General features: G+C 42.9%; 1 protein-coding gene across 1 annotated transcript in view; it reads left to right on the top strand.

Moving 5' to 3' along the window:
- The window catches only part of CILK1 (ciliogenesis associated kinase 1), a gene marked incomplete at its 5' end in the record, with an annotated part of 34,110 nt that overhangs the window by 13,306 nt on the left and 8,326 nt on the right, over nucleotides 1-12,478 (top strand). The window contains 5 exons of the mRNA XM_081139836.1: nucleotides 4,307-4,439; nucleotides 5,353-5,524; nucleotides 8,032-8,199; nucleotides 10,480-10,800; nucleotides 12,256-12,446. Coding sequence (XP_080995962.1) covers nucleotides 4,307-4,439; nucleotides 5,353-5,524; nucleotides 8,032-8,199; nucleotides 10,480-10,800; nucleotides 12,256-12,446 — 985 coding nt within the window. The remainder of the gene's footprint in view (nucleotides 1-4,306; nucleotides 4,440-5,352; nucleotides 5,525-8,031; nucleotides 8,200-10,479; nucleotides 10,801-12,255; nucleotides 12,447-12,478) is intronic.

Raw genomic sequence — 12,478 nt, 5'->3', positions numbered from 1 at the left:
CTTGCAAGGTGCCGATTGCTAAGTGCTGCTCTAAAAGCTCTGCAAATATTAACACCTTGATATCCTGCAAAACAACCTCACGAGGTAGATGCTGTTATTCCCCCATTTTACAGATGAGGGGAGTGAGGCACAGAGAGAGTGAGTGATTTGCCAGCCAGTGAACAGAACTGGGATTTGAAATCAGGCAATCTGATTGGTCTGCACACTTAACCACTACGCAGCATTGCCTCTCATGCGGAAATAGCAATATTTTGTTAAAATGGAGATGAAAAGTAAATGTACATGACACGAGGGTCTTATACTTCTAATTACCAAGGAATAGAGCTCATGGGCATAAGGCTAATAATATCTATTGCTATTATTATTATTCAGTAATGAAAAGAACAGAGGGCTAGATTCCACAGACATATTCATAAATGTTTCTAGTTATAAAGGCTCATACTCAAATATAGTATAACAGACAACATGTGTCAACTGACAGATACAGTTTTCACCAGCCAATTTTAAGAGCCTGTTTGCAATTAATTTTTTTCCTAACCATGTTCTCTCTGGTTGTTTATTTGGGGCCTGAAGTATGATCCATAGAAAAGAAAGCTGCTTTAGAGGGACATATTGGGAACCAGAATCTTCGCTCTCCTCACTTCATTAGTGCACATGTTCTCTGTGGAAGTAGAATTAAAGATGAGTTAGCAGTGAGGGAGAGAATAAAGCTTGACTGACGGGAGGAAGTAGTCCACATTTATGGGAGCATGACCCAGGGTGGAAGCCAGGTACAAGGCCTGGAGTGCAAGAACATGTGTATCTGAGCACAAGCCGATGTGGTGGGATGAACTGAACAGAAGATGCAAGTCTGTTGAGGTGGGTGTTAGAGATGGTGGCAGTGAGGCTTGGGAGCTGGAGCACAAATGACTCATTATAAGATAAATGCCACATAAGTTTAGGAATAATAATTTCACCCAATCTGGACACGAGAAGACCAGAACCAAAAATCTAGATTAGCTGTGTGAACTGAGGGGGACAGAGCAGAGCTCCCTAGTGTAACAGCTGTGGCACATTTATTGGTAGGATTATGAATAATTCACCCACCAACCATGATTCACTTTTCCCATCTGTTCAGTAAGAAAACAATGTCTACCATTTCATTTCTCACTGGGTGTTTTTAATTCTCTGAGTTTTTAGGAAGAGAGACCATGGTCTCATTGTTCGCATATCTTCAGGGCCCATAGGATCCTGGATGCACTGATGAAAGGCCCCTCTCTAACAATCGTTTGTGCATTTTCAGCTTCCTAAGCCAGTTCCAAGATGGGAGCATGCAGTCAGGCCTTCTGGAAGCTGGATGCTGCTCTGAAGAACAGAGGGTCCAAACATAGTGACTCAGTTACACAGTCACTTAGAATGGACCTCGCCCACTCTGGTGGGCGCTGATCATCTTTATTTAATTAGGCCGAGAATAAGCCATTTAAACTTGCCCTCATCAGAAACTCTTTCATTTTAAAGGCCATTTTTGACTAATACTGAATTACTGTTTGAATTTGTTGTGTTGACAGCCTCAAGTTTGGTTCTTCCTATAATTTAGGTTTAATTTACTCTTAATTTGGTTAGGATACTTCAGGAATTGGTATGAGGAAAGCCATTAGGTATATATTAGTACAATGGCAGGATAAAGAATAAAGCAATGGGGATATATATATATTTTTTTCTTTCTATACCCATATTTACATATAAACAGTCATATATATACATATACATACGCTGTACAAGTAGGAAATTCACTGTACCTGTCTCTGGTCTAACCCAGGTCTAATTCCTTTGACCTCAGTGGCTTGGATTATGGAAAACAGAAGCATCTCATTGGTGGAAGGAAGCACTTTCTCTTCTCTCCTGAGGCCCTCTTGAATGCATGCGATCACTTCTGTACCTTCAGCCCTTCTATGTGTACTGGGTTTTAGGCTCTGTTATTATACTCTGTCTATCTCAACCAGCCTTTCACCTTACAGACATCACTGTGTCATAATACTACCCATGTGGAACTTCACCTAGTACTAAGCCCTGGTGTCAGAATGAACAGAGAGGAGTGTCCTTTTATTAAAACATGTTGCTTTCTGTGATACATGACACCTAGTGCATTTTTCACTTATAACCACATTACAGTCACCCACCTCTTCCTCTAGAACAGAAAGGGTTTTGGAAAATGACCTTGACATGTAGATTTAGTCCTGCTGGAATGCCCTCTGTGATGAGGACTTCCCACTCTGAGCCCTCAGTGTCTCCCACGCTGCATCAGGGTCATTGCTCTTCTCTCTCAGTTCTCAGCTGCTGTCTTGTGAGGCCTCCTTCCTCCCCCCTCCCAACAGCCCTAGTCTGCTCTCTGTTGCCCCTACCTACTTGGCACCATTAAGTTGCTTCACATTTTCTACAAACCTATTCAAGTCCTTGGCCAATCAGCAAGAACATATTATGAGGCCACTGTGTTCTGCCACTGCATTAGACATTAAGAAGAATTATAACCATGGCCTCTACCTGTAAAGTGCTGCATCTGATTAGTGAGAGTGGCTTAACGTACCTGAAAATGATAACTCTCTGCTCAAGTTTATAGGAGAGGGCCTATGACATCCACCAAGGCAAAACCCATGACCATTTGGGTTGCTTCTGAATCCACAGAGCCTAACCCAGTGCCTGGCATGGAGTGGGCCCTCCTTGAATATTTATTGGTAGAATGAATGAATGAATGAATGAATGAATGCTAACACATTAGAATGGCTTCGTGGAGGAAGGGAAACTCAAAGCAAGTCTTAAAGAAAGACAAAGATTGGAATTGATATAGACGAAAAGTACAAGGGTATAACATTGTGAAAGGGAATAAATACAGGGAACCTAAGGAAAATGAGGAATTTTCCCTGATTAGAGCACACTTCACACATATCGGTGGTAACTATTGGGAAATAATTTTCTCTCTCTTGATAGACTGAAAGTTCAGGCTTGTTAAATAATTTAAAAAGGAGCCATGGAAGGTTTTGTTGTGTGTGTTTGTGATGGGACAGTGACAAGGGAAAGACAGTGTTTGAATGATCAGGAAGTGTGGTAATCCAGACTAGCTGCAGTGAGGACGGCCTGCTAGAAAGTGGCAGAGCAGGGATGGGCTGCGAGAGCTAGGATTTGGGAGGGGCCAGTGAGAAAGGGCACGAAGGACAGATAGGAGGTATTTTGATGAAAAATGTGACAGTTCCATGGCTTTCTAGGGAAAGTTAGATGGATCCAATCTAACTATGAGGCATCTGGGTATCTTATCAAGGTTCAAGAAGGAGAGATGGTTTGGGACAAGTCAATGTGGGATGACGGTGACATTCAGCTGCTGTCATTAGGGGCATCGGCCTAGAGAGGGGTAGAGGAGGCAATTGGAGATGTAGATTTGAACATTACCAGCATAGAGATAGTTGAGGAGTTGTGTGGATCTTCAGTGATGGCTGTTAATTTCTTCCATAATATACTAGTTAGAACCTAACTTTCACAACATTGGTAATGATAGCACATAACAATACCATTAGCAGCATTAACGGAGTTGTATTTCCAGCCTGGGTGTTCCATTGAGATTTAGGGTCACATACAATGAAGTTTATGTCAGCAATGCTCTCCATAAGTGGGGGGATTCTGGGCATATATAGCTGATCAGTGGGTGTCCGAGTGCACCCGAAAGGTTGGCATGTTGACTATCTCCTGCATGCACCCCCAAAGCTTTGCTGTAGCCCAGACCGGCTTCCCCTGTGATGAGTTTTCTTTGCCTTTCACGACGTGAGCTGCCGCTGTACAGCTGCACCTCTACTTCTTCATTAGGCAAAGTAGTGTTTAACATTTAAACATCTGTTGCAACACACACCAGAATCTCAGCTATGAGTAAGTCACATTCATAAATCCCTTGTTTCTTGAACAAAACTCGTAATTGTGTTTCCGTAATTGTGGTATAAATTCTCAGTACCCATAAAACTTGTCTTTGAAATGATATTTTTTACTTGAATGACAATTTCTTTTTGCAGTTATCTCAGCCCATAACTGAGTTTTGACATTTTAAAAGAAGTTTTCTCTCTTGGAACAAAGTTGTGAAGATCAACTTTGGAATAATTTTACATTTTGAATTCATCAAAGAGAAATGAATGACTCTTTGAGCAGTCCAAAGGATGAATATTTAGAGCCCTCAGTGTCACACCTGAATTATAATTCAAATTACAGTTGTTATGAAACGGGCAATACAGCTGCAAAGGGTGATGCAGAAGCGACCTCGCATCTGATTCTTTCTCCACTGTCTCTCCAGGCTTCTTCCACCGGGACTTAAAGCCCGAAAACCTGCTCTGCATGGGACCAGAACTTGTGAAAATTGCAGACTTTGGATTGGCCCGAGAAATCCGATCAAGACCTCCGTACACAGATTATGTATCTACCAGATGGTGGTTACCATTTTCTTTAAAATTACTTAATTACATTTCCTTAAAAATATATCATTACATTGAGGATAATATTAATGTCACAAACATTAACTTTTCACTAAGAGAAACAGGTGATTGAAAACATATGTGTATGTTGGCCTTGCACAGGGTTTAAAAGCTTGTGTTGTAAATAATGTTTTAAAGGAAATCCATTATGCTTTTCCATAATATAAATAATATTTTATAGACCTTCCTAAGGACCGTTTACTAAAAGAGTTATGTAAAAGATTCTCCAAAGACTTTTCTGACTAACCAGATTTATTGCTATTATTAAAACTTTCAGGCCCTGGTTGGGTAGCTCAGTTGGTTAGAGCATTGTCTGGATACACCAAGGTTGTGGGTTCGATTCTTGGTTAGGGCTCATACAAGAATCAGCCAATGACTGCATAAATTAGTGGAACAGCAAATCGATGCCTTTCTCTCTCCCTCTCCCTCACTCTGTCTTCCTCTCTCCCTTCCTCTCACTCTCTAAAATCAAAAAATAAATTTTTTTTTAAAAAGCTTTCGGGCCCTAAGAATTTGATTTAAGCAGTTGGCCACAACCAAGAAGTAGTCTACAGACAACAAGTTTTACGTTTTCTCTCTCTTTCTACTCTTCTCTCTCAACCTCTCTTTCCCTCACTTTTATTCTCGCTCTCTGTGTTTCTCAAAGAGGCTGTGGAGAGGAAATAGGCGACGCAATAGAAAGTACCGTAGGATAGAAACACTGCTTTCTGATGGCAGCCGCAGCAGTTGCCAGTCTCGACGCCTGCACGTACCACACTGAGCTAGACAGAAAATGGAAATCTGTAAATCCTCACAGTGAATTGATGGTGTATTTAATGTACTCTGGCCAGAGGGAGCAGTAACAGGCAGCTCCCCTTTGCCCCTCCAGGTACAGGGCTCCAGAAGTGCTCCTGAGGTCCACCAACTACAGCTCCCCCATCGACATCTGGGCCGTGGGCTGCATCATGGCCGAGGTGTATACACTCAGGCCACTCTTCCCTGGGGCCAGTGAGATCGACACAATCTTCAAAATTTGCCAAGTCCTGGGGACCCCGAAAAAGGTAAGCCAGCTCCCTGGCCTCCGCCCTGTGTAGCACTGGCTCCGTGATCACTGCTGGCCCTGCTCCTTCTGGAATCTCTCTCTCAACCTCAGTAACCTCCACGCCCCCGTTCTCAGACACGGCCCTGGCTCCCTCCTCTCTCAAGAAGACATCGGCCTGGCCCCTGCTCTGCCCGCCAGGGCACCCCACCTCCCTTGCAGAGTTCCTCTATTCTCATGGCTACAGCACTTACGAGCTATTCAGAATGTAACCTGTAGCCCTCACCTCCCTCCTTTATACCTCCATTCACATGTTTATCTCTGGAATTTTCTCCAGACGCCCTCCCCATCACCTCAGACTCAACATGCCTGACAGTTTGCCTTTTTAAAAACTTCTCCCAAAGAACACAAACACACTGGATGTTCTGTGCACTTCTTACCTTACATGTGGTGTTCAGTATTTTAGTTCACTTTTTATACTTCTGAATTATTTATTTATGCATTTTATTGTTTTATATCATCACTGCTTATTTGCTTTTTCTTTCAGTTGTACTGAGATGTAGTTGACACACAGCGTTGTGCAGGTTTAAGGTGCACCAGGCTGCTCTGTGTTTCCCCCAACCAGCTCCCTTCTTTCATTCCCCATTTGTGTCTGTGGTCCCATCATAATCCCAGAGCCCCAGCCTTGAGGCCGAGTGTCTTTCCCTCACTCCCCTTCCCTTCACCCAGGCAGTGGGTCCTTAAACTCTGCTGACTGTCGCTGCACAGCATCTCTCACATGACTCTCGTCCTTGGAGTCCGCTGCTGCCATCACAGACGGGGCCGTGCTCCCCTTTCCTGTCTGGGGGTGTCACTCTTTCTGCCTTCAAGTCTTTCCCCCCAGCTTATCTTCCAGCCAGCTCACCTTCTTAAAGAACAGGTCTGATACTGTCCTCCCCTCCTAAAAATATTCACCGGCTCCTCATCACCCAGCCCCCTTACTGTCATTCCCTGCCCCCACTTCATACCTGTACCCCCCCCCACACCATGTGCCCTGGAATCTCTGCACTGCAGTGCTCTGCATATACGCAAAGGTCTGTCCCATACCCCAGTCTGCTCTTCTTCTGAGGCCCCAAAATCGTCTTTCTCCCCACTGTTCCTCTGATCTCCTCTCCACCTTCCACTGTGATCTGTGTTATTAATATAATCATCTGTGTCCATATCTGTTTCCTGGACATTATGCTCACTCAGGGCAAGGGTTTGTCTTGTGTTTATTTGTGTTTCTTTTTCCAGGTCCTAGCACCATTGCTGGTACAAACCAGTTTCTCAAAAGAAACTACTAAGTCATTTGAATGAATCATTAGTGGCACCTCTTCAAGATTTCCAGAGTCTCCTGCTGGAGTCTCCCCTCCTGGGGATAACTGTGTCCATACCTCTCATAACCTTTCCTATTTTTTATTCTGTATTCCTGTTATTTTTAATTAATTAATTAATTAATTAAAATAATAGTTCTTTTTTAAAAAAATATATTTTTATTGATTTCAGAGAGAGGAAGGGAGAGGGAGAGAGAGAACCATCAATGATGAGAGAGAATCATTGATCCACTGCCTCCTGTACTCCCCCTGCGCGCCCCCTGCTGGGGATGGAGCCTGCAACCCGGGCATGTGCCCTGACTGGGAATCTATCCTCGATCTCCTGGGTCATAGGTCTGTGCTCAACCGCTGAGCCACACCAGCCAGGCTGTATTACTGTTTATAAATAAACATCTTATTTTTTCCTTTGGACAGTAATTTCATTAAGGGCAAGATTTACATCAGATTATTTTTGGATACCCAACACTACGCCTATAGTAGGCATTCAGCAACTAAGTGAATTAATGATATAAGGAATACATAAAGCCACTTCACTTTAAAAAACAACAACACAAAACACAATTACACCATAACGTCTCTTGTAAAATAGTGGAGTGTTGGAACTAGAAGCCAACCTTAAAGATCACTTGTTTGTCCTTTCCCGTTGTTCTAGCATTTAGTGTCACAGGTATGATGGATGGGAAAGCAGAGAGCTTGAGTTGGGGCGGTCCAACTTTCTTTGCTGCGGGACTTCTCAGCATGTGCATTTTGAATCATCGAGATGGGGATATGTAGGTTTTGACAAATTTATTTAACTGGGACAAGGTGTTTTGTTTTATTCCTTCCCCCAAATGTCCTAGTAGCAGTTTCTAAAACCTCTGCCTCATGGAACACAATTGGTAAAATATTAATTTGGTTTAACCCCCAAATCTCAAGAGAGGAGCTATCTTGTGTTAAGGTTATAAAACAAGTTAGTAGCAAATCCAGTGTCTTTTCTATACTTTCCCAGAGTTCGTGTACTTTCTGGTCTCCGCATAGCATCCTCCTGTGGGTCAGTCATCACACACGGTGCCAGGAGAGTGGATATGGGCGTGGGTGTGACATGATTGCCTTTCCCTTATGGGCGCACATGCCAGGATCTACACTGCTGTCCCAGCGAGTCAGCTGAGCAAGATTTTCTATCTTTTCCTTCTTTCAGACCGACTGGCCAGAAGGCTACCAACTTTCAAGTGCTATGAATTTCCGCTGGCCCCAGTGCGTACCCAATAACTTAAAGACCCTGATTCCCAACGCTGGCAGTGAAGCAATTCAACTCCTGAGAGACCTGCTTCAGTGGGACCCCAAGAAACGGCCGACAGCTAGTCAGGTTTTCTTCCATTTTCTTCTGTTCGATGCATTTCTTATGAAGTTCATATCTAACTCTGAATAAGTCCTATATATCTCACAGGAAGTACTTTATTTGGTATTATGGGTTAAAAAAAATAGTATTGAATACCACTATTGGTGTATTATATATAAGAACTTAAAATAGTTTGAAAGTGTGTAAGGTTAAAGTAGTTGAAGTTTAAACAATATAGTTGCTTTGAAAACTGGCATACAGTTCACATGATCTATCACCATATATGTGGAAATGAAAATAAACATATATCCACCTGTGTTTGGAGATTGCTTTCAAATATGTTCTTTATAAGTTAAGATTATGTAGCAATTTGTTTATAAGTCAGTGCTGGTTGTTGAAAGGGAATTTGAAAATGTCTTTTAAAATCCAACTCGCTCATTTTACAGATGACAGAGAAAGAACAGCAGATGAGATAGAGCTGGGATAATAACCATGATAAACATTTTATAGCACGTTATAGTTCATAAATGCTTTAGTATGTTTTTGTGCGAATTTAACCCCATTAAATAGTATTACTCTTTTCATTCTATAAATGAGAAAACTGAATCTCAGAAAGTTTAAGTGATTTGCCCTCATCACTCATTTAGTAACTAGTTAGTTCAGACAGTGCAACCAACTGCAATTCAGTCACACAAATGGCAGGTCTTCTGGCCCCATACCTCCTGTTTTCTCTACCCACCCTCCCCCAGGTCACCTCGACTTAGATTATAAAATGCACCCCAAAGAGGTGTGGTGGTACTGTGGACTCCAGCACGCCCATGCCTCCTGCCAGCTGCTTTTTGCACTAGTTGTGTCTGGCCCCTTCTCACCTTGTCTCATTGACAGTTACATTGCTCAGGGGATTAAAAAGGTGACCAGTTCTAATCAGAAATGATGATTCTGCTAAGCAGAAGTGACAGTGACATTTGAAGACATTGCTGATGTGATGTTAGGCCTTGTGAGAGCTGGAGAGATGGTAGTTGGGGGATTAAAGACTTGTAGAAAAGCAGTTTTCCAAAGCTCAAAGAAGAAAGAGCCAAAACTTGGTACCATAAGGCTCTGGATAGCTCAAGAGGGTAGGAAAGCTCTCAGAAATGCACTCTGGGGATGAAATGCACAAATATTCTCAGGGCAGGAAGGAAGATTTCTGATGAACTCAGTGTTTTAAAGGATGCACACATATAAAAACAAAAATATTCTGTAAAAGGGAACCTAGAGAGCACTGCGTGCTTTCAAGAATTGTGGCAGAAAAGCTAAAAATACCCCTGAGTCAGTGGAGACTTGCAGAAATGGGACTATGGAGGAGAATTTTCAAGTTAGATGCCAGGGCCCAGGACCTGTACCAGAGTATTCACACTCTTTGCCTCTGTATTTATACTTGCACTATGGAGGAGAATTTTCAAGTTAGATGCCAGGGCCCAGGACCTGTACCAGAGTATTCACACTTTTTGCCTCTGTATTTGTACTTGCACTGGTAGTTACAGATGTTTACAACTATGTCCCAGAGGGGTTAAGAAAGGTTATGTTCAGTGATTTTCATTGAAAAAGACCAGGGAAGACAGGGAATATTTCAGAAAAACTTGGAAGATTTATCCCTTGGCTATCTAGAAAACTCGATTATTCAGAACAACTAGCAAGGCTGGGTACCAGTTGATCCTGATAGGCAAGGTTTGGCTCTGTCACGCGTTACACTCTTGGCATTTCGGGGTAAAGCAGATATACCTGCTTATCTTACACTTGATTCTTCAGGGCCCCCCAGGATCACTGTGTTATATCATTTTTTTTCTCTCCTATGGAATGAGGAAATAAATGGGCTTAGAAAGGTGAAGTATTATATTTAAGACATATAGCAAATAAATTACAAAACTAGGATCTGTGTTGAGCCAGAATACTTTCCAGTAGTTGCAAAGGTACTAGCAGTGTAACTGGCTGCTTTAGGCAGATCATTTTAAGTACACGCATTTGATGATACTTTAGATAAGAAAAATCACAAGGGGTGTTACAGATTCAAGGTGCTGTTTTATACAGGGTGGAGCAAAGGTAGGTTTACAGTTGTTCATATGGAAAATAATAGTTAATAAATAATAATACAAGAATAAACTGTGTTTCACATACTCACAACTGTAAACCTACTTTTGTCCCACCCCGTAGTTGGCTTAGACTAAGAAACTGTAGTAAACTGGTCTCATGGAACGTAGCCCTGTGAGCTGATGGTATTAACCTTCCTGCTAGACTTCTATCCTAAAGCAGCCCTATGTGTCATTCCAGGCGCTTCGATATCCTTACTTCCAGATTGGCCACCCCCTGGGCGGCACCACACAGAGCCTTCAGGATTCAGGAAAACCACAGAAGGACAGCCTGGAAAAGGCAGGCCTACCTCCTCACATTAAGCCAGTCCCTCCTGCCCAGCCCCCAACCAAACCACACATGCGGATTTCTTCGAGACAGCATCTAGCCAGCCAGCCCCCTCAGCATCTCATGTACCCCTACAAGGCAGAGGCGTCCAGGACAGATCACCCAAGCCATCTTCCAGAGGACAAGCCAAGCCCCTTGCTCTTCCCATCCCTCCACACCAGGAACCCTCCAGTGGTAAGCGGCGAAATTCACTCGTGAGCCTCCTGTCTGGCCTATTTCTCTTCTCACATCACTTACTTTGTGAACTGGTTTTTTTCCTCCTCAGCCTATAAAGTCTAATTATAGTAAGTTTATCTTTGTAATAGCATGAAACTGTGAGAAGAGCTTTGGCCTTGGAGTTAAAGAGCGAAGTTCAAGTTCTTGCTCTGCCTGTTTATCACGAGAGCTGATAAATAGGTGGTTGAGAGCTGGATGCTGCAGCCAGATAGCCAGGGTCTCAGATCTCATTTCTGCTGTTTCACAGCTCGGTGGCCCTGTGCATGTCACCTGGCTCTCTGTTCCTCCTCTTCTCTCTGTAAAATAGGGATGATAATAAGCACTGCCTGATAGAAATATTTTGAGGACTAAAATGAGTGACTACTTGAAAGAATTTAAACTAATACCTGGCGCCTAATAAGAACTGGATAAATATTAGTCACTGTTACTGATCCCTCTGCACTCAGTTTCCTCACCTGAAAAAAAAGATTGTTATGTCTGTCTTGCCCACCGGACAGGGCTGTTCATGAGGATCAAAGGTCCTGCTGCTTGTACAAATGTTTTGAAAGTCACAAAGTGCCACAGTAATATTTGTAGGTCGTTACTCCCATGAGTGCCATTAATGGCTGTTAAGGCTAGGCTGTTAATGGGGCCAAGATCTTTCTTCTCCTTTTGGGCTGGAGTTCAAACGGAGTCAACGCGTGTTAGATTTAATCAAATAGTAACCTGACCAGGGAGTCTAATTACCAGCAGCTTTATAATGCTGTCTGAAAGTCTGATTTTCTAACCCCTTTATGCAAAAGTAATACTTTTCCTGTCAACTAGTATTCATTTACTGAGCTCTGGCTCCCAACCAGCACAGTGCACGATACCGCATGAGGTTACAGGATGGTCTCTAGACTTTTCACTTTACCCCAGCCCAGGACTCGATAGCAATGTGTGTTTGGAAATTTCCTATTATAGCTAATTCTGTAGTTAAATTGTATCCAGGTCTACCAAGAAGGCAAAGAAGATATTACTTCTATTGTTTTCTGTAAAAGAGGGGGATGACTGGCATCTTAGCTATATTCTGTTACATCTTTATTTATAACACTTTAAATCATGGCAACTGTTTGAGATGAGGCCTGAATGAGAACCTAGCCATCTTCCCAGTGTGGGAGAAGTACCTTAAACTTCTTTTTTTAAATTCTTTTCATATACAACTAGTGTCCCCATAAGATGAAGCCCGACGTAATCTGTGCAGGGTAGGGGAGAGACAAAGGTCTGGGAATGCGTTTCTCAGGTTGTCCTTTCGGATAAGCAGTGCGTATTAGAGAATGCTGCGCCCCAGGACCCTCCTTTTCGTGACCAAGAAAGTTCAGAATGGGGATTAGCCATGGGTGAGCTCCATTAATGCCAAGTATTGCTTTTTTTCCTCTCTCCTTGTAAACACAGAAAATCCTAGCTGGGCTGGAGCACAAAAACGGTGAGATCAAGCCAAAGAGTAGGAAAAGGTGGGGGCTTGTCTCCAGGTCAACAAAGGACTCCGATGACTGGGCTGACCTGGATGACTTGGATTTCAGTCCATCCCTCACCAGGATTGACCTGAAAAACAAGAAGAGACAGAGCGATGAGACCCTCTGCAGGCAAGTGTCTGCTCGTCTGTAAACGGGCTGGA

The sequence above is a fragment of the Miniopterus schreibersii genome, assembly GCF_964146895.1.
Source record: "Miniopterus schreibersii genome assembly, chromosome: 6".
Taxonomy (NCBI): Eukaryota; Metazoa; Chordata; class Mammalia; order Chiroptera; family Miniopteridae; genus Miniopterus; species Miniopterus schreibersii.
This window is presented reverse-complemented; position numbering and strand designations above follow the sequence as displayed.